Source organism: Stigmatopora nigra, chromosome 5 (genome assembly GCF_051989575.1).
Source record: "Stigmatopora nigra isolate UIUO_SnigA chromosome 5, RoL_Snig_1.1, whole genome shotgun sequence".
NCBI lineage: Eukaryota > Metazoa > Chordata > Actinopteri > Syngnathiformes > Syngnathidae > Stigmatopora > Stigmatopora nigra.
Window position 1 is genome coordinate 9,435,464 of NC_135512.1, and position 27,127 is coordinate 9,462,590.

Genomic DNA, 27,127 nt, shown 5'->3' on the forward strand with positions numbered 1-27,127 from the left:
ATTTAAGGTCTACATAGGGGGCATGGATTATAAATAGATGAAGGAATAGATTATATTTTCTCAATGAGAGCTAGCAAATGTAGCACACTTCAAGAAAAACAGCAATTTCTTGGCCTATTTAGTTACTCAATTGTATAATGTTGATCTTTAAAAGCAATATATATAAAGTCAGTACTTTGAGAACTTTTTTCAAGAACACCATGAATACACAAAAAGCAGCAAAATGTCCTTTCATTCAATGTGGACAACCATTATAACACCGGTGGTTTTTATGCCTAAGCATGACACATTTTAAACTCTCAGAGACCAATAACTTTATGATCTATTACTATAAGTGCTATCATCTAGTCTGGTAGTTATTGTCAGTGGCTTTTGTCCTTCACACAGGGTAATTTTGCTACTATTATAGTGATGTTAACACACACTCAAACAAAAGAATGTTTGAGACTATCTGGCCATGTTAACAATGGAAGTGAAGAATAGCTTTTGTGGGGTGTTGTTACTTTCTGTTTTATTTATTATTTATTTTGCCAGATTTATTTAGTGAGAAGAAAACTATTTTACTCAAATATAATGACCCATTCAGTTGCTTTGCACATGGATAATGCCTTTATTTCAGCCCTATATTACATTTTTATCTGTTGCCCAGATTTCACATGTCACATTTATTTTAGGGGAGGGAGGAGCAGGTGCAGCTGTAGATAGAGGATGCTGGGGTAATAGCCATTTATTTTGTAAATCTGTGAAGGATTTTTTTTTCCGGGGGCATAGATGGTCCAACTTGTTGTTTTGTATATCATTGAAACCTATGTATCATATTTTCCAGTTCACATCAAAATCAAAATCAGCCAAGTTAGTGTTTTATTCAGAAACACATACATTGAAAAATAACGTGAAAATACAGGCTTGTTACATGATTGCATCATTAATTTTATTCTAGTTATATTATTATATTGTAGTCATTTATTCAATCTCAAGACCAGTTATCCCTATCAGGGTCCTGTAGTACTGGAAACTATCCCAGCAGACATTGGGCGATGGGCAGACCACACCCTAGACCAGGGGTGGGCAAACTTTTTTGGGCCGGGGGCCACATCGACTTTAAAAAATTGACAGATGGGCCGGGTCAGCACAAGAAACGATACGAATAAAAAAGTGCATCCGTTAACAGTACATATGAAACATAAGCAGAAAAAAAGACAGGTATTAACATACTCATCACTCATCATTCAAGTAAAAAGTATAATGTGCAAAGTAAAGTAAAAATGAATGTATTAAAAAAATATTAAAATGTAATTTGAAAAGAGATAGAGGGGCTGTAAAACACGAAAAACAAATAAGAGTGGACAAAGCTACTGCCACTGGCTTCCACGTGACGGCGCCATCTCGGGAAAAAAATATAATAATAATAATAATAACATTATTTGGACAACTTTGGTGGGCCGGAGTAAAAAGCCTAGCGGGCCGTAGTTTGCCCATATCTGCCCTAGACTGGTCGCCAGTGCACAATGCCTTCATTCATTTTGTGAACTACTTATCCCTATCAGGGTTGCAGGGGGATCTGGAGCCTATCCCAGCCAACAATGGGCACCAGGCGGGGGACGCCCTGAATCAGTGACTTATCAATCACAGGGAATTAGGAGACGGACAACCATTCACGGTCACATTCATCCAATCCACCGAACCACTACCACTGCACAATCATAAAGAAATTTAAAATGTAAATGGAAAGGATTAAGATGAGAAATTAGGTTTTTAGCTGATGCATTTTAGAAAAAAATGTCCTCATCTCAATTCTATTCAGAAGATCATTTTCAGGGTTTCTTTCTAGATTATCTCTTCTCCTTGAAATCCAATTATAGAACACTAGGCATTACTTGAATACAAATTCAGACCTTTTGGAAAACGTAGGTTGACTTGCAGACAAAGCAAACTTTTAACACTAGAAACATTGTGTATTAGTCTTTATGACAAAGAAAATATTTCATATCTGCAGGCGGGGTTAATATTAGTATTTAGAAAATCAAACTAAAAACATTTTTTTTAAAAGCAATAACCTCATCAATGTGGCCCTTTTTTGTTTATCTGATAGTATGCAAATAAATATCTGTCTTTTTAGTTTGCCTCAGTTTGGAGTAGTATACCTAATTATGTACAAAAAAACTCAATGTTGACATATGACAATAATTTAACAAATGCACAATAAAATAAGTAAACATTGCAATGCATTATGCATCAACATTATTTAATGTGCATATAAAAGTGAGAAATCTTTCTATTACTCATCAATGAATCAAAACCTCAGTTTTTTACCTTTCCCCCCCCCAAATCAAATGTGACATATGAACTCTTGACATGTCCAAAATCAATAATAAATGCTTTATGAAATAAGAATAAGGTGATTTTACCTCTTCACTAATAATACCTAGAAAGAAAGAATTAACCCATATATGGAAAACTCAAAGATTAATGAATGTCTTACCTTGTTATTCTCAAGTGAACCAGAGATTAGTGGCTTGAATGGAGTTCCAACAATGTGTTTCTCTCGTCTCTCACTTGTGCTTTGAATTAGTAGCTCTCTCCTCAAGCCTCTCTCTCACCACATGTCGTCTCCGTGGTGGACCTCCACCTTCTATACACGCACACACCATCCGACCACTCAAACCCACATTCATAACAGAGTCAGGCATAATTATATAATTACTGTTACGCTAATTATGAGAGTTGAGGGTGTGTGTGTGTGCGTGTAGATCGCATAGATCCATACATTTGTGTGTACGTGACGCATGTACACATTCACATAATTGAACTTGGCATCCAATAATGTTAATTTAAGATTTTCTTGGATATTAGCATAAGCGGAATGCTATGAATAATTTCTTAGCCGTCCCTGTGGACAAAATATTTAACTGTGCTTAAATTGTATTACATGAAATGGTATCAATTTATTGTTTTTTTCCAAATCCAGTTATTTAAGGGTGTATTTTCTTTCTAAGAGCTTTCTTTCAAGAAAGAAATGCTAAAATGGACCATTCCTATATAAAAATATCTGGTTATCCAGTCCATGCATCCTCACAATACCCTGAATAGGAAAAATTGAATTACATGTCAAACAAAGTCACAAAGGGTTTTGGGAAATCATCATTAATTAGATTAAGTTGGGCGGTTGGAAACATTACGTATGTCATCCCGCTGTAATGATTTCCCATAAAGTTAAGGTGGTGCCAAGTGGTTTAAGTGGCGGGCACTTGGGCCTCACGGCTCTGGGGTTATGGGTTCAAATCCAGGTCAGTCCACCACTGTGGAGTGTGCATGTTCTCCGGGCCTGTGTGGGTTTTCTCTGGGTACTCTGGTTTCCTCACTCATTCCAAAGACATGCATGGTAGGCTGATTGGTCACTCTAAATAGCCCCTAAGTATGGGTGTGACTGTGAATGCCTCTGGCCTGAAGTCAGCTGGGATAGGCTCCAGCACTCCCCGCGACCCGAGTGAGGATAAAAAGGTTCATAAAATGAATGAATTAATATTTATTGATGATATATTTATTATATTATTATTTATTGATGAGATGTTTGTTTGTTGTTGTTATTTGGGCACTGTGGTCAAGCTTTAAATCTCATTATACTTGTATAATGACAATAAAAGCACTAAATTCAATTAAATTCAATTAAGGTGCTTATCCTCAGCAAGGTCACAAAGATTTTGGAGCCAATCCCATTCAACAAGAGGCAGTAGGTGGGGTAGAACCTGACTTGGTTGCCCACCAAGGGTCTCAGAACTGTGAGGTGAATGTACTTACCACTCACTCGTTCACCTTGCCGCCTTTTTCACATCAAAAATATGAAATACTGATTTAGTTTTTTCCAAATTGTTAAACAGAATTCTTTCTGCCTGAATGATCTTAAGCAAAAACATTGGAATCAACTCATTTTGGATCAAAAAATGAGCTCAAAAATGAAAATATGAAGCCTCAGAACTATAGATTCTGTGAACCATTCAAGTACTAAAAAGCCCTATAGATGATTTAGATTGGTTTCGATACTCAAGATATTCTCTCTCCTCTGTTTTTCTAAACAAATACACCCCCTGTGTTTTATTTCCTTCAACAGCACAATAATGCATGAAGTATTTTGGAGTGGGAAATAATACAACCAAACATTCAATCTTGAACATGCAATTTTGTTTGAACTAGACTATTGGCATATTTTCTTGGCGACTTGTTTTTTGATGTTTTGGGTATGGTTCTTTTGAGACTCAAGATGGTTTGTGTGTTTTCAGCTAAAGATAAGCCATAAGTGATTTAAAAAAAACAACAAACAAACAAAAATCTTCATCACACACATTCTTACAAATAGTAAAATTGTGGCACAGTGTTGCAATACACTGCAGTCCAAGCAGCTTTAACTACACAGGTGCATTCTTATCCTGACAGCATGCCCAAAAGTACTTTTCTGTACTCACTTTTTTTCAGTCAAGTGCTGCTTAGGGAACATTACTGCAGCTCTGTCTTGGCTAAACTGTAATTTTCAACAGGGAACATTAAAAAAAATAAAAAAGCTATGACATTTGGAGACACAGGAGAGCAGCACTTTGTTGAAGTAGTCTGCTTATAAATTGGCAAGAACTTATTTGATGAACTGCTTTGTATTTTCCGCTATGTACAAAAAAAAATTAAACGTTCATCCAGTCAAAAATGAAAGAATGGAAGAATTTTCTCCTTTCTTTGTAATGTCATTAGAACAATATTATGTTCCTACAGTGGTATAAAAAAGGTTAGGAACCCCTGTTTGGATGAATTGAATTGAGTGCTTTTTACTATCATTATACTTGTATAATGAGATTTAAAGCTTCTCCCCAAAGTGCATAAATCCAACAACCAACCAAATAAATAAATAAATAAATAATACATAAATCATCAATATATAAGTAACAAATGAATAAATAGTCCAAGTGAGCTACAAATGAAAAAAATGATGGACAGACCAGACTAAAGTGCCATGTATCTTAGAATGGCGATAGTCAGGCTAGCTTTCCAGAGTAATGATGATGATGTTTACCTACCTTGGACTTAATGAATACTAATAGTAGATCGGTGACCTTTTATATTCACACACCCGAACACATGCACATGATTAGCGCTTAATGTTTTTCAGTTCAAATCAGACTAGTTCCTCCTTCAGTCAATAGACAACATTTTAAAAGTCTTACTCCCCTAGTTATTTAAACAGTCTAGAATATGTATATTTTTTTAAAAGAACCCTATGATTACCGGTGGGATTTCTAGGCCTTCTTCATGAGCTCAATAGAACAGAAGAGTCACATTCTTAACTATTTGGGGGGTCTGGCCAAGTCTCTTCTTGGTGCACGTAATGAGAAGAAGTCACTGATGCAATCACTCAATCACTTGCCAAGTGAGCTGTCAAACTGTCCGAATTTATATAAGGAATCGTACCTGCCAGCTGCAATTAGAATTGATTGCATCAAAACTAAAACGTTGGGAGAAAAAATATTCCCCCTGCAGAGCCACTGCAAAATGGAACCCGGTTTTAGAGCAGGAGAATAAAAACAAAGCACTCTATGGGATCATTTCCTCTTCATAGAATGATACGCTATCAGCATGCTTTGGTACTTCGTCGACAAAGACAAAGGGTCTTGGTAATTGTATGTATTCTAATTTTAATCATAAAATAGTTGACATTGCAATTGAAAAGGATTTTGAAGTAATCATTGTGGAGTGTAGATAAAATGTGTAATTGTGTGTATTCTTATTTTTAATCACAAAATAGTTGACATTTAAATTGAAAATGATTTTAAAGTAATCATTATGGAGTTTGTGTTAAACCTTTACAGCTTGCAAGAGACTACTAATAAACCTATGCCCTCTTTCAATTATTGAAAAACTTCTTGTAAAATTCAAGACACTAAAGAATATTTCACAATACACAGGTAACATTTTTTCTCTGTGTGCACTATGTATGCATAAAATACAGAAACAAAGGTAAACATTAACATAATAAACAATGTTGTTTTTGTCAAGTAATAACAACAGATGGACATTTCAATGGAACTAAACATTGAATATGAAAATGGGTGCTGCACTAGTGAGTCAATGTCGCCGCCTTGTGGCTAGTAATGATATAACACATCGACAATTTTTTTTCTTTGTCTTATTTGCGTTTTTACCTTACCCATTGTAGAGGTATGTCAGCATGATTGGTGCAAGTCTTACAAAAAAACCCCACTTTTTAAATCCTGTGTTTTGAAAGTGGACTCATCTTTTTAAATCAATGAATTTCGGGGATGATGCCTGCGTTGCCATATTGGTATTTTCCCGCTAAACTGGATTATGTTGATCAATTTCTATTCAAAAAGGTGTGATGTACGTTTAGAAAGGAATAAATACCCAATTCATCAATAATTATTGTGTTTCTTAAAATGATTAGTCTCAAAGTTTTCCAAGAACTATTTTTCCACGATAAATATCAGCAAAACTGGCATGATTTTACAAAATGACGTGTCCCTCACTGTTGTATTGCTGTTATTTTTATATGATTATGAAACGAAACATGGAGGTATATCAACCTTAAAGGGATATCGTATATATATTTTATTTTAAATTATATTTCCTTTATCGAACAGGGAGGATTTTACAGTCTTTTTAGACTGGATACTTTCGTTTGCTTCTGGCAACCCTACGGGGCAGTCTACACCTACATCCGAGAAACTACAAAACTACTTCTTGACGCATTACGAGGTAAGCTTTATCTAGAAATCTGGATAATTTTTGCGAGGTTTTTCCCTTATCATTTGTCTATGGCATTCCGTTGTGGAGAATGGATGTTTTGCGTGAAAGATCACTGTTTATTTGTGTTAGACTCTTTGCTGGGAAAACGTGTTTCGTGTTTGCTCAACTTCCATATGTCATTTTGCGATCTTTCGATCTGCTGCTGCACGCACAGATCTCCATTTTTTCCGTTTTATTTCATGCATTGTTCCTTTTTAAGCTGCGATACACTTTCTACATAGAAAAAAATCTTAAGGCACGCCACCATCTGAGATTCTTCTGATTTTAAACGATGTCGCCTAAATTAACAATATAAAGATGTTCTCATCAACGTTTTATCGACAGGAATCAAATCAACATCCCACATTTTCCCAAAATCATTTTTTTTTCCACACTGACATAACGTGACCACAAGTTGACGTTTCGGAACCCGAACAACTTCCGGCTCGAGTGATGTAAAATAATTTTTTAATTTTTTTTTAAATCTCGTGATTTCATGATTTTTTCTCCTCATATTACCCAAATCTGCTAATATTATGCAAAAGGCAACGGTGTTTTCAGACTTTGCATTGCCCAAAGTTGATTCATTAGTTTTATTTCAATTTCAAATTTTTACAGATTTAATGTGACTTTAATTCATCATGTTATTAATTTTTATTTCCATTCCTAAACTGTATACTGCTGACTTGTCATATGAAGCACTTTCAATTATTTTGTGTTAAATGGAACTATACAAATAAATTTGCATTTGCTTATATTGTTGTCTATTATATACTGTCTTTTCTTTGTATCATTAACAGAAATATGGCCGCAAATCATACTAAACCCAAGCTCAGCCAGTCCCAGGCAAAAGAGATTGTTCAGAACTACTACAAGCTGACTCCCACCTCACTTCGTTTTCTGCCAAGTTATGAGGACCAGAACATTTGTATTACAACTGTTGAAGGTGACAAGTATTTGCTGAAGATAATGAACACTATTTCCTCAAAGGACCCAACCCTGCTAAAAGTGCAGACTTATGCAATGGATTTTCTGCACCAAGGCGGACTTCCTACCCCAACAGCCCTAAAAACCATCACTGGAGAAGACATGTTTCTGGCAGACATTGGTAGGGTATACTTCTTCTAAGGTGTTTTTAAAAAGGATTTCATGTAGGCTTATAGTCCTTAAAATACTGTTCAAAAAAATAAAAAAAGTAGCACTACTGAGAGAGGAAGGCAATGCATGTAAAAGTAATCGAAATAATCTTTCTATTTGGAATCAAACCTCTTTCCTGACATAAAACATTAATGACCCCTTAAACTGTTTTTTTTAACTGTCTATATTAATAAATTGGTGATAAACATAGTTCAACTTAGGCTTCATCTACATCAGGGGTGCCCATTACGTAGATTGCGATGTACCGGTGGATCGCCAAAGAACTATTGGTAGATTGCCAAGGTACTATTTGTAGATCGCACAATCATAATATTTTGACCTGTTTACACTGAGTTTCAGTGTGGATTTTAACATTTTTATGATTAAAAAAAACCAAACAAAAGTGAAAAATAATTTAAAAAAAAATAATAGCAGAAAAAAATCACAAAGAAGTGAATTTGTGATAAGTGAAATTGAGATAATTGAGGGAAAACTGTATAAAAGTACATAATTGCAAAGCTTTGTCAGTGGCCTGTAAAAAAGATAGCTATTTTTTTTTGGAAGGTTAACACCTTGAAAAGTAGATCTTGCAGCAAACATGTTTGAACACTCCTGCAGTTGGTCATGTGATACTTTCCCACAAATGTGGTATGTTAGAATTGCAATCAGTGGATTGCAGTCAGGTGCTTCTTGTTCCAGCACAACCCCAATTGGTGTCTGTGGAACAAAATCAATGGCCACAAACTTTTGTGTGCAAACTTCAATTTTTGATGTTAACAGAAACAGACAACATATGATGTTGCACTTATATTTGTATTGCTACATTTGGCAGATTGTGGTCACGGCTTGCAGAAGTACCTGGTGCGTCTGTTGACTTATTTGCCTGGAGTCCCAATTTCTGAGGTCCCATTATCACCTCAGTTACTCTACCAAGTCGGCCAAGTAGCAGCCAGAATGGACAACTTGCTCAAAGAGGTATTTGTCATTCGATTATTAAACGTTTTATATAAAGTGGTACATAAAGGAAATAAAAAAAAAAAAATGCATGCTAAGTAAAAATGTCATAGTATTCAAATTTTCAATGTGTTAAAGACTCCAAGTAATGTGGGCATCTGGATGTGTTTTAAGCAACATTAGGACCTTTTTTTTTTTTTTTGAAAGAATCGGGGCTAAAAGTCACTTGATGGTTGTGCATTTACAAACATGACACTAACATTGTACCACTCAACCCACCAGATGAAACATCCTCAGCTCAATGTCCTTCATAGGGAGGATTTCGTCTGGAGTTTGTCAAATGTTCACCTTCTGGAGAAATCGTTGTATGTGCTGGATGGACACCCTCTTCAGGAGATTGTGAAGTCTGTCATCCATCATTTCAAGACCACCGTGGCCCCTAAATACTCCAGTTTCCGCCAGTGTAAGTATTATATAGTGTAAGTCTTTCTATTTATAAGATGCATAGATCCTTGTATTTGTTTTAAGTATGTTAATGAACATATTCATCTTAATGAACATAGTATATCTATACTTAAATATGTAAGATTGTATCCAAGGGGTAATTTTCCATATTAAGTCCCTTATGCAGGTTGAAAGTAAACGATGACATGTATATGTAGCACAGTTTTAGAAACCGTTGTTATTGTTATTTTGTTGGTCTAACATCCAGACTTTAAGATGATTGGCAAAGAGGTTCAGAGACGGGAGTTCTTGTATGGAGTTCTTGGTTCCATGTATGTGAGGCGCGGACAGAGAAGGTGCTTTGGTGAATGAAATCAAATCAAAAGCCTTTATTGTCATTATACATATGCATATAACGAAATTGGTGGTGCTACTTCACAAAGTGCGTGTTTCCCAGTAAAAACATAAATAAGTCATTAAAAAAGTAATGTCCGGGGAAGATAATTCTAAAATATTGCACAAGCTAAGATATTGCACATCTCAAAGTTATTGCACAGAAGGGATTGTGTGTTGTGCTACTGCAAGTTCAGAGCCCTGATGGCTCTGGGAAAAAAACTAAATTGTCCCTGACTCTAGATGTTTTGTGAATGCACTCTTTTTGAAGGGAACTACACAGTCACCTCTAGAGCCCGCCCTTGTTGACATGTTGAAAAGATGAACAGACTATTTTTTTATAAGGTTATCTTATTTATTTCATTTGATATTTTGTAGGCCTTATTCATGGAGACTTCAATGATCTCAATTTGCTGGTGCAAGCAAATGAAGGAAGTGACTATGAGATATCTGGTATCATCGATTTTTCGGATATGAACTCTGGTTGCTATGTCTATGAGCTAGCCATCGCCATCATGTACTTGATGCTGGAGCATCCCAATCCCATAGAGGTGGGAGGAGCTATTTTAGCAGGCTGGGAAAGCCTTATTCCTCTCAATGCAGCCGAGAGAGACTGCCTCTTCTGGTTGGTTCTGTCACGCTTCTGCCAGTCAATAGTATTTGCTCGTCTTTCTGTGGCTTTGCAACCTGAAAATGAAGAGTATTTAATGATTTCATCCAAGAAGGGTATTCCCATTTTAAGTATGCTCTTTGAGACAGGAAAAGAACATGTGGAAAAAGTGTGGTTCACAAGTGCTGCTGAATTCAGTCACCTAAATTGATGCAAGATATTCTAGAATAAATCAAGATGTTTATGAAAATAACTTGATAGTTGAGGATTTTTTAAAAAATGAATGTGTTACTGAGTAGTATAAAGTAGTTATGCGATGGTGAGTAGCGCCTCGGCTTTGCAGTTCTGGGGTCAATTCCATGTTGGTACACCTCTTTGGAGTTTGCATGTCTCCTGCCTCGTGCCTGAAAATCAGCTGGGATAGGCTCCAGCACCCCCAGTTACCCTTGTGAGGATAAAACAGTTAAGAAAATGAATGCATGAGTGAATGAATAGTTGTGCAATGACTTGATTGGATTATGTATTTCAAATGCAGCCATGATTCAGATTGAACACTAGATGGAGACATTATACCATTTTTGTACTGGGGCAATCCTCCTGTTTTAAATACTAATTTGCAGAAGCTCCAAACGAATTTATAGCCATTATTGGATTTTTTTTTTTACTGGGGTTTAGTTTCCTCTGCATAGGTACGCACGGTTGTATGACTTATATTTTCAAATAGGTGAAATGGCAAACTGCATGCAAAAATGATAAAGACATACAGGTCAGTCACTGCATTCATTGCTTATTTTTTTGTTCTGGAGCCAGCATCTATCCAAAGCTTTCAATCTCTGACATATATTAAAAAAATCATCTTCAAATGTATGTTGCTTCATTTTGTTATAGGCAAAAGTAAGTGGACAATTTACATTGTAATATCAGTCAGATTCTATCCTACAATTTTTTATGTCGAGAAAAACTATATATGCTGGGAATAAAAAAATGCTTTTGTAATTGCAAATAGCATTCAGCAAAGTTTCTTGCACTTTATAGTATGTACTTCTGGAGACTCTTTCCCTCCTGTGATCCATAGTTTCCACTCTATTTTTGACTGGATAATGTTATGATCCCAATCCACCCACACAAGAACTATCATATGGCTTGAACTCATTGTATAATTGTTATCCGACACTTGACAGTATAGTTTTTCACACCCACTCATCCCTGGGAGCCATCAGTAGTGGATGAGTAACTTTCACTGTATTTCTACTTAACTATATATTCTTTAAAAAAATATTGCATATGTGGTTCAATTCTAAAAAATAACAAACGATCCAAATTTAAAAAAAAATATTCAAAATGAACTTTGACTGCCTGATTCACTCCGTAATAGTCACATAAGCCAAAAGACTTGTAAAACCCAACTTAAATGTTGTGCATGCTCTCTATTGGCTAACTCCGAATTTACAGGCAACAATAAGTCTGCAAATTAGCTTTGTAATAATCAGCTCTGAGACAAAAATAAACAAATTGTTGGATTCCAGGGATCGCTATGTAAGTAAACCCTAAATTATACCTGCCTATATTTCATTTTAATCGAATCATTGAGTACCAATTTTAGTTACTATTCTAACTCAATAGAAAAACAACACCAGGAAGCAAATGTTAAGAACAAATTTTCACATGAAGGTCATATGTACTCAAGCTTTCCCACTTATTACCAAAAGTTCAAGTAATAGTCCTCTATAAATTTATGTAAAAAGGATACGATGTATTATGCATAGACAAAAGTTATCCAATAAGAGATTAAGAATGTCAAGGGAATTTTACAACTCAGGTTGAAAACTTTTCCACTCTTGAGAGTCCCAAGACAATGATCTAAAGCTCTTTTGCCACAATGTGTTATCAGTTGAGAAACACAATGTATATATGAGACAGAATAAAGGGGGAAAGATGTCTGGTTATTGTGATTTCATATTTCTGAGAAGTCATCCACTCACTTTTTGACTTTGTGGCCTTCAAGAAGTAAATTAGCAGCAGATCCATTTGATTGTCACCCTGTTTGATCAGTGAATACCTTTCTCAAGGTTATGGCTCAAGCCTTTTAAGTGTTTGACAATGTGCTTCATTTTAATAACACACTGTATGTAACAAGATGATGTAGGCCTGTTGTTTTTACTTGGATAGATTAATATAACTTGACAAAGTCTACATTATGAACAGTGTTGTAACAGCTGCTTTTCTTTCACCTCGACAAACACGTGATTTTCCCTCTAGTTCTTGCAATAGATTTCCCCCCACTACCCCCTATTATTATTAAACCCAGTGCTCTGTATGTGGATTGTGTCACGAGAGCCTGGGGCATACACACGTAATAAAAGCCGCAACACTTAATCTCAATTAATGAAATATTCTGAAATGTAAGCATCCATATAATAACAGTTATTCCTTTGACATTTGAGTTACAAATGGGCTTATTCAAGATGTTCTGAATTGTGCATTATTTATATTTAATAAAATACTGTATATAATATTAGTTAATACCATAAATATACTGTTTTTAAATCAAATACAGCTACAGTGTTTTTCCCAGTTTTATGAATACATTACACTAATAGGTGCACAATGTTTAACATTTAAAACTAACCAAATTAAATTTGATCCCATATTTGCTCACCCCTATAAAAAAAGAATGTATATGTATTCTGTTTTAAATCAAACTCAAGTGGTTAGTGTGTCGACCTCATAGTTCCAGGCTTGAGGATTTGATTGCAGGTGGGTCCTGACTTTGTGGTGTTTTCATGTTCTCTGCTGGCTTGCGTGGGTTTTTTCTGGGTGTAGTAAATGTTGGTTAGACACTTTAGGTATGATAGTCAGCGTGGATGGTTGTCTGGGTCCTTGTACCCTGCGATTTGCTGGCCATTGATTCAGGGTGACCCCTGCCTGGTGCGCACAGATAGCTGGGATAGGCTCCAGCACCCCCTGTGACCTTAGTGTTGATAGCAAAAAGATACACTGACTCTACACTATTGCAGTGTTGAAACATTTCTTTCCTGTGTGTCTTTCTCAGTAGATATATATATATTGTAGATTACTGCTTGTATATTAATAGCAAAAGCAAGAATTCATGTTTTTCCACCTGGAAAACAAAAACAAACAAATATTTCTGCCCATTTTTGGTGTAAGAAACTGCAGCCTGTTTGCACAGCTATAAAAAAAAATCATATTCAAAAGTGTTGCAGTTTATTTCTGAGCATCACTTTCTGTAGTTTCCTGGTTTGAATGGGTTTATTTTTTGTTTCCTTTATATAAACTGCCCCATATACAGAAATGAAACTATAAGTTGCTTTAGGAGAGGACAAATAAGATGTTTTTTTTGGTCCAATTCCCTGTGAAAGACATTTTAATCTCCCCTCTGCAAATTGTATCCTTTGAAAAGAAAGTCAAGGAATTAAGAGGAACTCTGTTAAAGTTGTTTTACTAAAACAGGGAAGTCATATAACATTGTGCAGGGTGGCAGCAGAATTTAAGCCAACAAAGAGCTTTTTTTTTTTCTCCCAAAGAATAATCTTGTCGCTCAGAGGCCCGCATTTCTTCGATAAAGAAGACGCCAGTATGTCATTTGTAGTAATTCTGCCAAATCATCTTTCTCTCTTAAGGGGAAAAATTGGGGTGACTTGGGGTTGGCGTTTGTTTACTTGCTGTTGGCAAGATTAATAAACGGAATTATGATGCGAGCTTAATATTCTGTTTCTCATTGCTCATTCTACTCGGCAAAATAGTCACTACAAGATAAAAATACTTGGGTATATATGTATATATAATGATGCACACATATTTAGATAGAAGAAAAGAGGCCATTACAAAGATGAGGGGAGAATGTGGAGTGGGTGGTCGATGCTGATATCTCCTTTGTGAATTATTGAAATGGATTGCGGGTGTTGGCGTGACCATCCCATGTCTTTAAACACCTAAACTCATACGTTGAAAGGAATCATTGGCCTCGTTCACTTTCTTTTTGGCCCAGAGCACAAAAGGTTGCATGCTCTTAAGTCCCTCCCACAAACCGTATCCATCTCATTCAACCTTGTCTCAGCAGCACCATATTCTTTTTTTGTCCAAATCTTTACTATTGTTTGGATATTTGGAGAGTTTTCCCCCTCTTTGACCAAGTTAAAACCCATTGGGGAAGATCACTCTGGTACATTTTGGTCATGGTTTCCAAGTATCAATGGAGTGTATGAAAATATAGAGAAACCGCAAAAGAAAATGCCCCCAAGGTCATTAAAATGCAGCCAACACCTGCATGTCAAGTCACACATCTTGAATGTTGTGCAAGACTTCTCACAAAGGAACAATTCACAATGTTATATTCATCTTGACCAATAGATGGCAGGAATTGCAAACAAGTATGCCATTAAAATGTTGAATTAAAATTATTCTTGTAAATGCAATGGTTTCCAATGCCATTTTACCTGTTTTGGAATTATGGAGCAAATAAATACACTTGCATAAAACCACTTTATAGTTTTTAGGTGTTGTGGCCTCAATTCAGAGGGGTAATAGAGTTTCCCACTCATGCTTTGAGGGCAAACACGCACAAAAAGTCAACTAGCGTTTCCTTAAAATGTGGGGAAAGAGGTCAAAGGCATTATTTAAATGGATGTTGAGCTCATGAATGAGAGGCTGGAGAACTTAGTTGAGGAAAAGACTCAGCCATCATTTGGCCTGGGGGATCATAAGCAAGCAAACACACATGAATACTGCTAAAATATATGCGTGTGTTTAAAGATGTTTGTACATTTACGTAAGTGTGCTAAATTTCCCCTTAGGGAAATTTAAATCTCTGCTTGGTTTATCTTTTGCATATGCAATAGGTCTATGTGTGATTTATTATTTTTTTTATCTTGTGCTAGTCTGCTTTATGTGTACGTACGTTTGAAATAACTGATTTGGACCAAATCTTTACTGCAAATCTGTTTAAGGTATTAGAAATACTGCACTGCTGGCATTTGTCGTATAAGTAGACTTAAAACAGCAGTATTCAGCTTGATTAAAAAATTATCTGTTATTTCATCCCATAAAGTGCAGGGAATATTTTTAGGGGAGGGAAATCAAAAATGTGAGAAATGTTTGTTTATCTAACCCCGGTTGTTAGTTTAACTGACTCACAACAAGATTTTTAGTACAGTCTTTGTTCGTGTGTTTATATCTTCTTTTGCTTGGATGTTTTTTGGGGTACTCTGCCTTCACCCACATTTAAAAAATATATATTTGTCCACAGAAAGCATTCAACATTGCATCCATTTAAACTTCTGGTAGTCAGGCATAGCAATTATAGCAAGTAATATTTGTGTCTCCTCTCTTGTATTTGCCCAAATTATCCCCAGGTTGATTTTATTTGTAATAATACAAATGATTGTGATATTAAGTTGTTGACTGGGATTACCATGTACTCACCAGTTCAAACTGATGGGCGACCAAACGTCCGGGCGACCAAACGTCAGGCAACCAAACCTCCGGCGACGGAGAATCGCTGTTTAATTACCTAGCTTCATCTAGTGTTATGTGCGGTGGATTCAAGCTTCTTGTCCAGGCCATATTAAATTAGATTTTTATTATAGGCTCTGGGGCAATGAAAACCGCTCAGCGGGCCGTAGTTTGGACACCCCTGCTATTGAGTGGTACTTAGGTTCGTTTTTACTGCTGTATTTAATGCAATTGAAAGAATGTTCTTGATTAATAGGTTGAGGCGTGAAAAAATAAGTATTTACTCTTGCTTTTTGCCATTCTGTCACATTATCTTAAAATCCCGTGTGTGAATAGAATGCTTGCAGAATTTCAAAGTACGACAGATTTGCTTTTCAGCGACTGCACGCCACAACACTGCTTACTTTTTGTAATAATCTTGAATTCCTCCAATATAAAACAAATCAGTGTTGATACCATTGTTTTCTTGATAAATCATACATATTTTTTTTAATCTAGCCACCAGAGATTTACGTTAAATCCACATTCATAACAGGTATGCTGTTGCTAAAGCAGGAAATAGAAACATAGTAACATAGTGTAAGGCACTCCATCCCCAGTGTGTCACTAACGTTGTGTTGAACCCTACGAGGGGTTAAATTCAGTCTGAGAAAAAAAATGACATGACACGTTCACGGCAATAATAACAGTGTTTATTCTGTTGATCTTTCTAGTTCCAGGTGTATCGTAAAACACTGCAAGTTACTCATTAGCGAGCAGCTGATTCAGATTTGACGATACTTGGCAAGGAGTAACAGCCATAAACATGCGTGTTCATGTTAGCATACCCTCTCCCTTTTTTGTGGACTCTGCAGTATTTTATTCCATAGTCTCCCCTTTTGATGCAGTCTTGTGTCCATGGAATAAAATGCCTCTCATCAAGCCTGCCACACACGACAGCTATCTGCTGAGTAAAAAGTAATTCAAGGCCGTTAACCCAGCAGAAAACTTGATGTTTGCGCATAATTTTTCAGTGAATTTTCCGCTTGATGAGGCCTTCAGACGAGTATCAAACTTATTTTCCGCCTCATGATGCAGTTTGCTCTACTTGAGCTACTTGCTCAGGACACAAATTAAGGTGGCTTATGAAGACGCATCATCATCTCACCTGATTTCTGGATGGCTGCTCCCATCAAAGTTGTCAGCGGAAACATTTTAAAAGCAGAAATTGGTCGATAACTGTTTACATGACGTAACATTTTCTGGGCTTGGCCACATTTACATGCAGGCAATAACCCTTTGATAATTGTGTTTTTGGCAGTAACCCGGTTATGCAAAATATGCTCATATTCCAAATTTTAAAAGCCTGATTACTCCCATTGGGTTTACCCAGAATTGCCTACAAAGAGAATTTGGCCAATGTTTGATCTCCCTAATTTTGCAGCCTGAGACCTATGATTAGTCGAGATTACTTACTGCTACATTGTGTAGCCATCTTTTACTCTACTACATACGGCTTTTCTATCAACCAATTTTATTCATCTATTTTGTGCTGTTTCTGAGTGGTTTACACGTGGCAGAATGCCAATCATGGACTTTTTCTGTCAAATCGGGACAATTTGTGGCCATATACCAGTCTCCTAATTATTTAAAAAGACACAGAGAATCAGAGTTGAAACTGAGAAGATTGTTGTGCAGTTGACATTCAAATCTTGAAACATAATAATTATTTTCACACTGAAATTCATTGATGGTTGCCAAATCTTGGAAGTTAGTAGCAGACCGGTGAGCAATAGAAATGTGTTAGTAATTTCAACACACCTCTACATCAAAGTCACCGTAAATTACAGTTACTCACTCATCACAACTCCAAGGATTTACCGGCTATTTTTTTGGGTGGGCCAGCATGTGCATCTTTACATCGCTGGACTCAGCACAGTGAGCATTAGATTAATGGACCTAAACTTAATAGTCCCAGACATACATTCTTCTTTTCAGATTCAGTTTTTCCATTTTTATTAGTACTATTTCTAAAGACTTCTGTGTACTTTCTATTTTATATATAAAAAAGGCATTACATTGCCTGCATGCTACAATGTATACATTCCGTTTTTGTTACTTTAAATGCCCTTTTTAATTTTGTATTCATGGATGAGTGTCAAATTGGGGGAAAATTGATTCAATGTCAAGTTCCCCTTCAGTGCTTAGCAATTTATTCTACTAATTGTTAAAAGCCATTTATTTAATTCAATTAATTCTCCAGGTGGTAAAACTTGGATTTTTAATAAAGTAACAGGAATTTGTATGGTTGACAGCCCATTATTAAATTTTTGGTGGTTATGATGGCTATGGCACATAGAGTAAATACACTTGTGTGTGTGTGTGTGCTTATGAAAAGAATTAATAGATCAAGGTTACTTTCTGGTCATTCATTTAACTGACTTTGGTATTTCAGTTTAATTAGTTTAAAATCTAAATAAGCATGAAATATATTTTTTTTCGCTTGCTTTCAATTCATTATTAACTTATGATACTTATTCGGATCCGCCCCTTTGTTTTATCTAAACTTTATCCTAAAATTGTTAGCGATGCTTTAACATACAAACAGGCAATCGGGCTCATTAGTCAAAGAATAGAAACGTCTACATACCCCTGTTTAAAATATGTTTTTTTTTTAATGATATGGGACATTTGGGAGTGTGTGAGCATGTTTCTGTTTTTCTTTTAAAGATAAGGCTTCCATCTTACCACTACCCCATAAGAAAATAAGAAATGATTTATTTGTTTTAAACATCTTAGAGAAAAGGTGCTAGACCCGTGAAACTGTTATGAGCAACACAACCTCACTAAAACTGATCGGCTGTGTGATAACCAGGAAAAGGAACATTCTAGAATGGAGAATTTGAAACTCCAGCCAACCCCAGAAAGCCCTCAGTGCTTTTTTTCCCCCATCATTAATCTCACTTTCTCTACATTGTTGCGCACTCTAAAAGAAATCATTTCTCATCTTATTCTCCAATTGAGTAATTATCTAATCTTCATGAGTGGCGTACAATTTACAATGTGATTATTATCCTATTAATTTCACATTTCATTTATATTATTTTTTTTTCAAAGAGTAACCATTCCACACAGAAAAAAAATCAGCAAAACTGCCAGATTTTTAAAAACTTAATTTGTGGTGGCCATAATCTGTGATTTTCCCAGTTTAGTATAGTTCAAATGCAAATAAAAAAATAGGAATATAATAATATCTCAGGGCACTGACCGTTAACTGTTAGTCTAATTTTCAGTTTAATTATCTGAGTGCAATTTTTATTGTTTTCCCAGACCACACACAATTTACTGTAGGCTATAATTCAACATATTTGCTGTAAATGTTTCATTATTGGCTAAAAAAATATTTCTTTCAATGGAGAGACCTAGCATATAAGGCCTATCTGATTTAGATTTAATGCTAGTCTACTGAAGGGCTCTAAAGTTTCTTCTTTCTCTCCAATAAACCGTTCAAGTGGAGCCTCAGTAATATTTTTTCACAAATACCAAAATGTACCTCAGTCCGCACAATGAACAGGTGATGAAGAATTACTGTGATCCTGACCTGTATACGGTCATTTAAAAAAGCTATACTTCATTCTGAAAGCACTTAAATGACGTGTAACACAATTTAATGCCCATGTATAATTGAGCACATTAAAACCACTTGAATATTGGTTGATTTAAAAAAAAAAAAACATTTTTTCTTGGAAAGAAAATCTCTTAAATTTGCTAATGTGAGTGCTATGATTGCTAAAAAAATAAATAAATCTGGTGTAAATTTGGAACATCAACCTCCACACCCATTCGCCCCACTTGGAGGTTATGGAAACACAAAGACAAAAATCTGTTTTACTCATTTTCTGTGCTTATTGTGGCATGTACTGCATGCATGCAACATTTGACTTTGGCAGATGCTCTGTGAACAATTGGAAAGCGTTAAGTCAGATTATTGGCATGCACATTCTAGAGAAAGAAGTGTCTGGCCACCACATGGAGAAGTCCACCATGACTTTTTCTTCAGGCCGGAACCTTCCCTGGTGAATGAACACGTGATTCTGACCAAGAATCAAATAAAATTCACATAGCTGTAAAAAAAGGGTATTCGATGATTCAATGATTATAACTGATACTATTATATTAGTATTTTACGATGATGATTCTAACACCTAGGGTGTCATTTTACAATGACAGTTCCTATTTTGTGTCAACATGATTGGTTTAACAGCTGTCTGTAGGCAGCTAACGAAAAACAATAAGCATTAACCGTGCACTTTTTAAACAGACTTTGTGAACGTGTCTAATGACCTCCAAAGGTTCTTTTCGTGCTGTGTTAAACTACACACTGATGACTGCTTAGCACATTTATACAACTTTAAACTTAAGACACCATCAAATTCTAGACTATTCCTAGTGTTTGAATGTTGAGAATATGAACGTTCTCTGCCAACATCCTCTTGCTAACTCCTGAGGTTAGAATTTATTTGAAAAGTAAAGTCTAAAACCCTTGATTTATGGCTTTTCGACATTTAGGTTTATAGTATCAATGCCAGTTGAAGGTTTTAGAGGTTACAGTCTCTTTACCTTGGAGGTTGTTGCCTCTCACACAAGAGCATTACTTGGAATATTTTGACATTCACTTTCCCAGACCATCAGGGTCCAAAGTCGATTATGCATCTTTTTCCTTCTTTTACAGAGACTAATGAGGAAAACATTGTTCATTTAAAATTTACCACAGAAGCATTCCCTCAGGTTCAACCCGAGAAGGGTTTTTTTGACAAGGCTTGTAAAATGTGGAGACAGGTTACATACCAGAATATTTGATCTGTGATACAAATATGCTTTCAAATGCCTCCTGGGGAATCATGCAGCAGCTAAAAAGGATCATCAAGTAGCTGTTTTTAATATAAATGCTTCTGTCAGTCTCTATTCTTACATACTATACATTCATACCACCTTACATACTGACTGTCCATTGCTATAATTCTTCACGGCCAATTTTAACTCCTCGCAGCAGCAGTCAGAGCAGAATGTACCAGCAGCATATTGCCTGTTAGAGAGCTGTGCTGGCAAGAGAAGCTCATAAATAATGCAGCTAAGAGTGGCTGAAGCCTGGGAATGGTGAAGAGGAACATCTGCCCTCAGGGTGGAGGTCTAGTCAGGCGCCGAAGGCAGGATGATTGGTTGGCGCCCTCGGGGCAGCGGGCCACTAACACCAGCAACGCTTGAGGGAGTCAAGGGAGATGTCCTGCTTTTTGGATTAGTCCCGCTAGACTCCAGTTAACTTTATTTGTTTTTGTTTTGTGTGCAGGCGTGTGTGTGAGGAGGAGCGTGATGCTTAAAAAAAATGACAGTGGATATAAAAAGTCCATCGGCGGCTCGGTGGAAAAGTTACAGTCACAGTTATGAAATTGAGGCTTAAGTTCCCGATGGGTTCTGACCTTCGTGTGTAGTGTTTGCAGGCGGTGTTCTGCATAGGCTTTCTCTGGGCACTCTTTTTCCTCCTATATGCCAAAAAACATGCATGGTAGGCTGGTTAAACAGTCTAAATTGCCCTGAGGTGTTAAGGTTAGCGAGCGTTTTGTTTGGTTTGTTTGCTTTTCGCCTCTTGTGTCCCTCTGGGCTTCCCTTCCTCTCGTAACCAGCTGCGTATACTTTGTAATCAACCTTTGACTGTCTATATAAACCCCGTGTGTTTGCTTGTCATTGTCGGATCGTCTGCCTTGTTTGCTTCATGCCACGTTGCCATGCTGTACCTCGTTTCCCCATGTCAAGTTTGATTTCGGTATTTTTTGCTAATTCCTTTTTTTTCTTGAATCCCATTATTAGTTTTATTAGAACACTCCACGTCCTTGTCCACGTGATTGCTTACCTGCATTTGGGTCCAACAACCACTAGTTTCCTTGTGTCCCCATGCGATTGGTTGGCAAGCAATCAGGGTGTCCCCCACCCTTACAAGGTAGCCAAGCCCATAGTTGGGTGGGATAGGCTCCAGCACCGCCCACTACCCTTGTGAGGATAAGCGGTACAGAAAATGAATAAAAGAACAGAATGAATTTACTGTTCAGCCTTATAATTGGCGGAGCAATGTTGCAAATCATTAAAGAAACTATGCATCAGATCTAATCATTGAATTATTTGTTATATTTGTTGTTTAGCTTTTGAGACATCTCGACAAACAGAAACTTGGCATACACTTGACATTTCCGAAATGAAAATTCTAATCCTCCAATTGCTGCGACTCTGATAGTTTGTCTTCCTCAGGTTCCTAGCAAAAATGTAATTGCTGCTAGCTGTAATTATGACCAACACTAACCAGACTACAGCTGTCCACAAGATGGAAGAGCAACACTTATGTGGTTTTAAACCGTATTTCTCAGGAATAGTTTTTCCTCGGAAGTAAATACGGCTTTCGTTCTTGTCTCCCATCATGTATCCTTAAATTAGAGGAATGTGTCGATGAAAACTATAGCATGCTGAGTTTGACCCATGACTTTCACGGTTCAAGTTCATTTTATAACAATACACTCCACTTTTACCCCAAAACTGAGGAGTTCAATTTAAAACTGTGTGTGGTCACAGTGGATTGTCTGTGGAATACATTATTGCTTGGGTGATCCTGTTCTGGAAGCCCCGACTTTGTCCTTTTTCTCACTAGGGTCCCATGCTGTGGTTTTTGACCGTGAAAACCAATGGCGCTCTTGAATGCACTTCTCACGCATCTTGTCTCAGTCAGAAGAAAATATTTCAAGAAAAGGCAGCACAGTGAATTTGAAGGACTTTGGCTATACATTTTAAAACTGTATTTCTTTGAGCATATGATAGTTTGAGGAACCTCCCTAGAGTACTACTACTAATAATATTTGCAATAGGTATGTTGTCTATTCGTAGATTATTCATTTTCTATTCCGCTTATCCTTTCAAGGGTTATGTGGGGTGCTGGAGCTTATCCAAGACAAATATAGGCACCAGGCGTGGGACAACCTGAATTGGTAGCCAGCCAAATGAATATTTAAATATTAAATATTCATTTTTTTACATACCAGTAGTGTATTATCAAGTGTATAACAGCAGTTCTGAAGACAAAAAGAATACAAATGCTACTGCTAGTTTGGAGTAATATAGCATGGCTTTTTCTTTCTATCTAATAAAATACAAAATATTGAAAAAATACTGCACAAAACGTAATGCATTCCTGATTTTATCTGGCAAATAATGGGTATTAACTTTATCAAATAGCTGTATAATATATGTTTAGTTTTCTAACTGTATCTTGTTTGAACAAGCAGTCGATTTTATAAGTTCTATGAAAGAAGATAAGATAATGTAGCCAGTGTTCTCCATCATGCAGACAATTCAAAGTATATAAGTCATGGTGACTCTGCTGCAGTGAGTGCCTGCCATACTTAGAATTTATCTTTTGAAGCTTCACACCATAATTCATTGCTGGTTTAGTTGTTTGCTTGTCAGACTTTCGCAACGGTGGCGTGGGTTTAGTTTCTACTGAGTACTTGTCTGTTTTTATATGGCCTTTGTGATTCAACGGTTTCCAGTCCTCCTGTTTGCATTTTACGCATTTTCCCCTGAAATCAACTGTGATTGGCCGTAATGACCCCGAACAGTATAATTAGCAAATAAAATGGTTGGATGAGTTACACATCTAACAGCAGAATTTGGAATTGTAGATGGTTATTCTTATTGAAGAGGAATGTACTTTCTGTGCTGATGAACTGGAGACTAGTATATGGCTTTTATGCATAATTATAGATGTAAATCTTTAAAGGACTGTTAAGATACTGCTGAACATTTCTTTCTTAGTACCCTATCAGACACATTCTTACATTCTTTGGCATCGCATCTACACATAAATATACCCAATTCTCTTTTCACTATTTGTATGGGACTGAAAAAGCCCAAAAGTGCTCCTTTATCATTTTACAAGTATTTATTTTACAGTGTTTGTGTTTAAATCATCATTATGGAAAGGGTACTCTGAAATGTTGATATAAGAGAACATTTACATAGCTGCTCTCCTTCCTCTTACCTCTTTGTCTGGATGTTTCTTCTTCCTAACCAGAACCACATTGACCTTGCCTTTGAACGTGGCAGAATTGCGAGAGATATCCATGTAGAAACTAACTCACCGGCTCCTTGAAGCTAGACGAATAACTATACTGTATTTAAAAGGTCGCGGAAAATCCATGTTTTTGTGCAGTGGTTCTCTAGTCAAATAAACCAAATGGTACCTCTTAAGCATTGATTTTTCCCTGTCAAAACAACTTGGAAAGTGCTTTAATTTCAGCTGTTCATCTAGATATGAAAGGCCCTGTTTTGCATGATATTTTTGCAGAAAATACGAGGCAGATTGCTTGCAAGTATTTAATACAATAGGAGGGCAACTCATACAAACACTGAGGTCCATTTCTTCTGTTCAGTAAGAGAACATGCACAGATTGGGATGTACTTGACTTCAACCCCAACCACATTTGTACCACTAAAATGTGTTGAGTGATTGAAACTCAAGCGTCCTCAATGCTTCCTGAGTGCAGAAACAGATCGCCGCAGGGTTTTCTGCTCGTTTCGCCTTAATGGAAGTAAAGCCAACATCAGGTTCCATCAGGTATGAGCAAAGTGTGAGCATATTTATATCCTACTGTGCCACCATATATTAACCACTAAGTAGTAATACTGAGTAAAAAAAAAAAAACAGTTTAAGAATGTGAGTTTTTGTCTGTATTTGCAAAGCATTGAGGTATTGTTAGGTAGTGTTTCCGTTCACTCATTGTACCCTTTAATTGTCCTTATGGGATTTTTTTGTATTTCCTGCTGCGACACTTCCTAAAATTCCATAGAAGTCATTATAAGTCAGAAATAAATAGTTTAACTGTTATTAACAAAGCTTGGTTGTTAAATCATTTTTTTTCTTATGTTAAGCTGTTTTACAAGATAGACAATTCATTGAATCACATTAAGACTTTGACGTTCCGATAGAATTTTGTGCAAAAACAATAACCTAAAGTGGAACCTTCATTCAAACATAATCTGTAACATTCTTGACGATACACATTAGTGTCTGTTATCGCAAATGTGCTATATTCTTATCTAGTTCTGAATAAATAATGTGCAATAATGTATGAGGGTAAATTAATTTGGAACGTCATTTGTTTTATGCTTTAAATTTTGACTATGATGGTCATTTTTGTATGTACGCAAGTAGCCTGCCTCAAATCTAAAAAATGTGGACAAAAAATGTACAATTACAGTACACATACAGTAGTTACACTTTTCATACTGTTTGCTGATTTAAATTCAACATTAATAGTGCACATACAGCAAGATATTTATGTACTTGTGATTAAATAACATGCTTTTTATCAGCGGCTTTATCTGTTGTATACTTGGAGAGATTCATTATGTGCAATGAATGTCGGTTGCCACTCTTGACATTCTGTAATCATCAGTCTGGCAAAGGGTTCAATGCGTATGCGCATTCCTTGTATACCGACTTTGTGCCTTCTTGAGTTCCAGCCATTGCTTATATAAGAACTTTTTTTAATGAGATGGTGCATGCTCATGCACAGACAATAGTTTATTGATGCCAGTGCCCTGTCACTCCCGGCCTCGCACTCCCTCTGTGCCTGTAGGTACTGAAAGACTTATAGGCAGCAATTGTTCCAGCGCTGAATCAGAGGAAGGCAAGCTGTGGCCTTTCCCTTGTTCTCCTAATTCCCGTCTTTAAATTTATACTCAGTCTCCTCACCTTCACTTCTTAAATCTTACATAATGTGGCTGTTTTTCCTATAAAATACCATTTGTGTTATTGCAATTTGTTCTATTCCTTCTCATTCACACCAATCTTACTTCCTCTCACTCTTGCTCTTTCCCACCATATTGCACATCTGTCATAGCCAACCTCTGGCTTCTTTTTTTTTTTTCTTCTAATCTCCCGACTGTACATATCCGTCTAACCGGGCCGGTGGTGCCACGAGCAACTTGGCAGGTCACATGCTTTGTTCCTCCATCTGCTGCTGCCTTGATCTCCAATTTCACTTTATCGGCATCGCCCTTTGCCTTTACGGTATTGTTCCCCTACTGTGTCTGTCTCGCTTGCTCAGCTCGTCTGTGTCATCACCTTCAATTGTTCGCCAATCTGCCCGCTCTTATATTTCTTTTTTCCGCCAAAGTGCTCGTGGGCACACTCTAGGGCGACTTTGTGGTGGGAAACATGTTCAAAGTTCAAAGTAAACTCTGCTACGCAGTGGCAATTCAAATGAAGATATCCATCATTTTAAGGTTTACAATTAGTACTGAGGCACTTGTGATAGTGATAATTCGGATGGTCGGATTGAGCACGTTTGGGATGCTATGGATGGCCGAATATAACATGATGTTCCTTCCAATATCCAGAAACTAGTAGATCTAGATTCCACAGGACATGATTAATAACCTGATCAAGTCTGTGCAAGGGAAAATAGTTTCACTTCACGAGGCAAATGGCGGTCAGGCATATTTTAGAGTGGCTTTTTATTATGGTCTGTCCAGGTCTCACTCGAATACTCAAGTGCTTACTATCACAGATTTTATACAGATTTGTGATTATATGCAACAAGACCTAAAACAAATTCCATGTTTAAATTCAACAAAGTTTTCTATTTTTACATTTTCAACCCAACATCTTGTGTTTGTCAGTGCACCTTCTTGTCTTTATTCAACAATAAAAATACCACTTTACCCCCACAAAAAACACTTAAGTATCTACATTCCAACATCTACCCACTAAGCGGCAGTGTTACATCATTGTTAACTATATGCAATGCTTCTATCCACACAAACACAAATTTACCTTTCATGGCAGTTAGATGGGCTTCAAATGGTAGGGAAGGAAATAATGTTGGACATATTTAGGCCATATTTAAATTAGTTGTGTCCAACTAAGTGGAAAACATGAAAAAAAATCTCTTTTAGCTTTGAGAACAAGGGTGTTGTGTTTGTTTAATTGCAGCGTTTCAGTGGAATTCAGAAATCTACACATACACACATGCACACACACACTCAGTATAATTCCATATGTTGAGTTAGTAAGCATGTTCAACTACACAAATTGTGTATACATTGAGTCCAGTCAGACTCCTCAAGGCTCTGTCTGTGCGTAAATATACAGTGCTGGGTTTAAGCCAACTGCTGTCTGTGTTTACATAGTGATTTATTGCATTGATGACATTGCTTTCGGTGAAAGTTATTGACTGTGATCTGCATACAAGGGCTTATACAGCTTGTCAGTTGTGTGATGAGTTTGTAAATAACGCTCTCAGGAATGCA

General features: G+C 36.6%; 1 protein-coding gene across 2 annotated transcripts in view; it reads left to right on the forward strand.

Moving 5' to 3' along the window:
- Window positions 1–27,127, forward strand: part of hykk.2 (hydroxylysine kinase, tandem duplicate 2) — a 72,294-nt gene that overhangs the window by 6,322 nt on the left and 38,845 nt on the right. The window contains exons 3-7 of one of the 2 annotated variants that reach the window (XM_077717900.1): window positions 6,639–6,753; window positions 7,584–7,891; window positions 8,753–8,895; window positions 9,157–9,337; window positions 10,090–11,184. In XM_077717900.1, coding sequence (XP_077574026.1) covers window positions 7,588–7,891; window positions 8,753–8,895; window positions 9,157–9,337; window positions 10,090–10,532 — 1,071 coding nt within the window. In that variant the 5' untranslated portion in view covers window positions 6,639–6,753; window positions 7,584–7,587 and the 3' untranslated portion in view covers window positions 10,533–11,184. Of the gene's footprint in view, window positions 1–6,638; window positions 6,754–7,583; window positions 7,892–8,752; window positions 8,896–9,156; window positions 9,338–10,089; window positions 11,185–27,127 lie in introns of those variants that run through there. The other variant, XM_077717901.1, reaches the window with a different exon arrangement.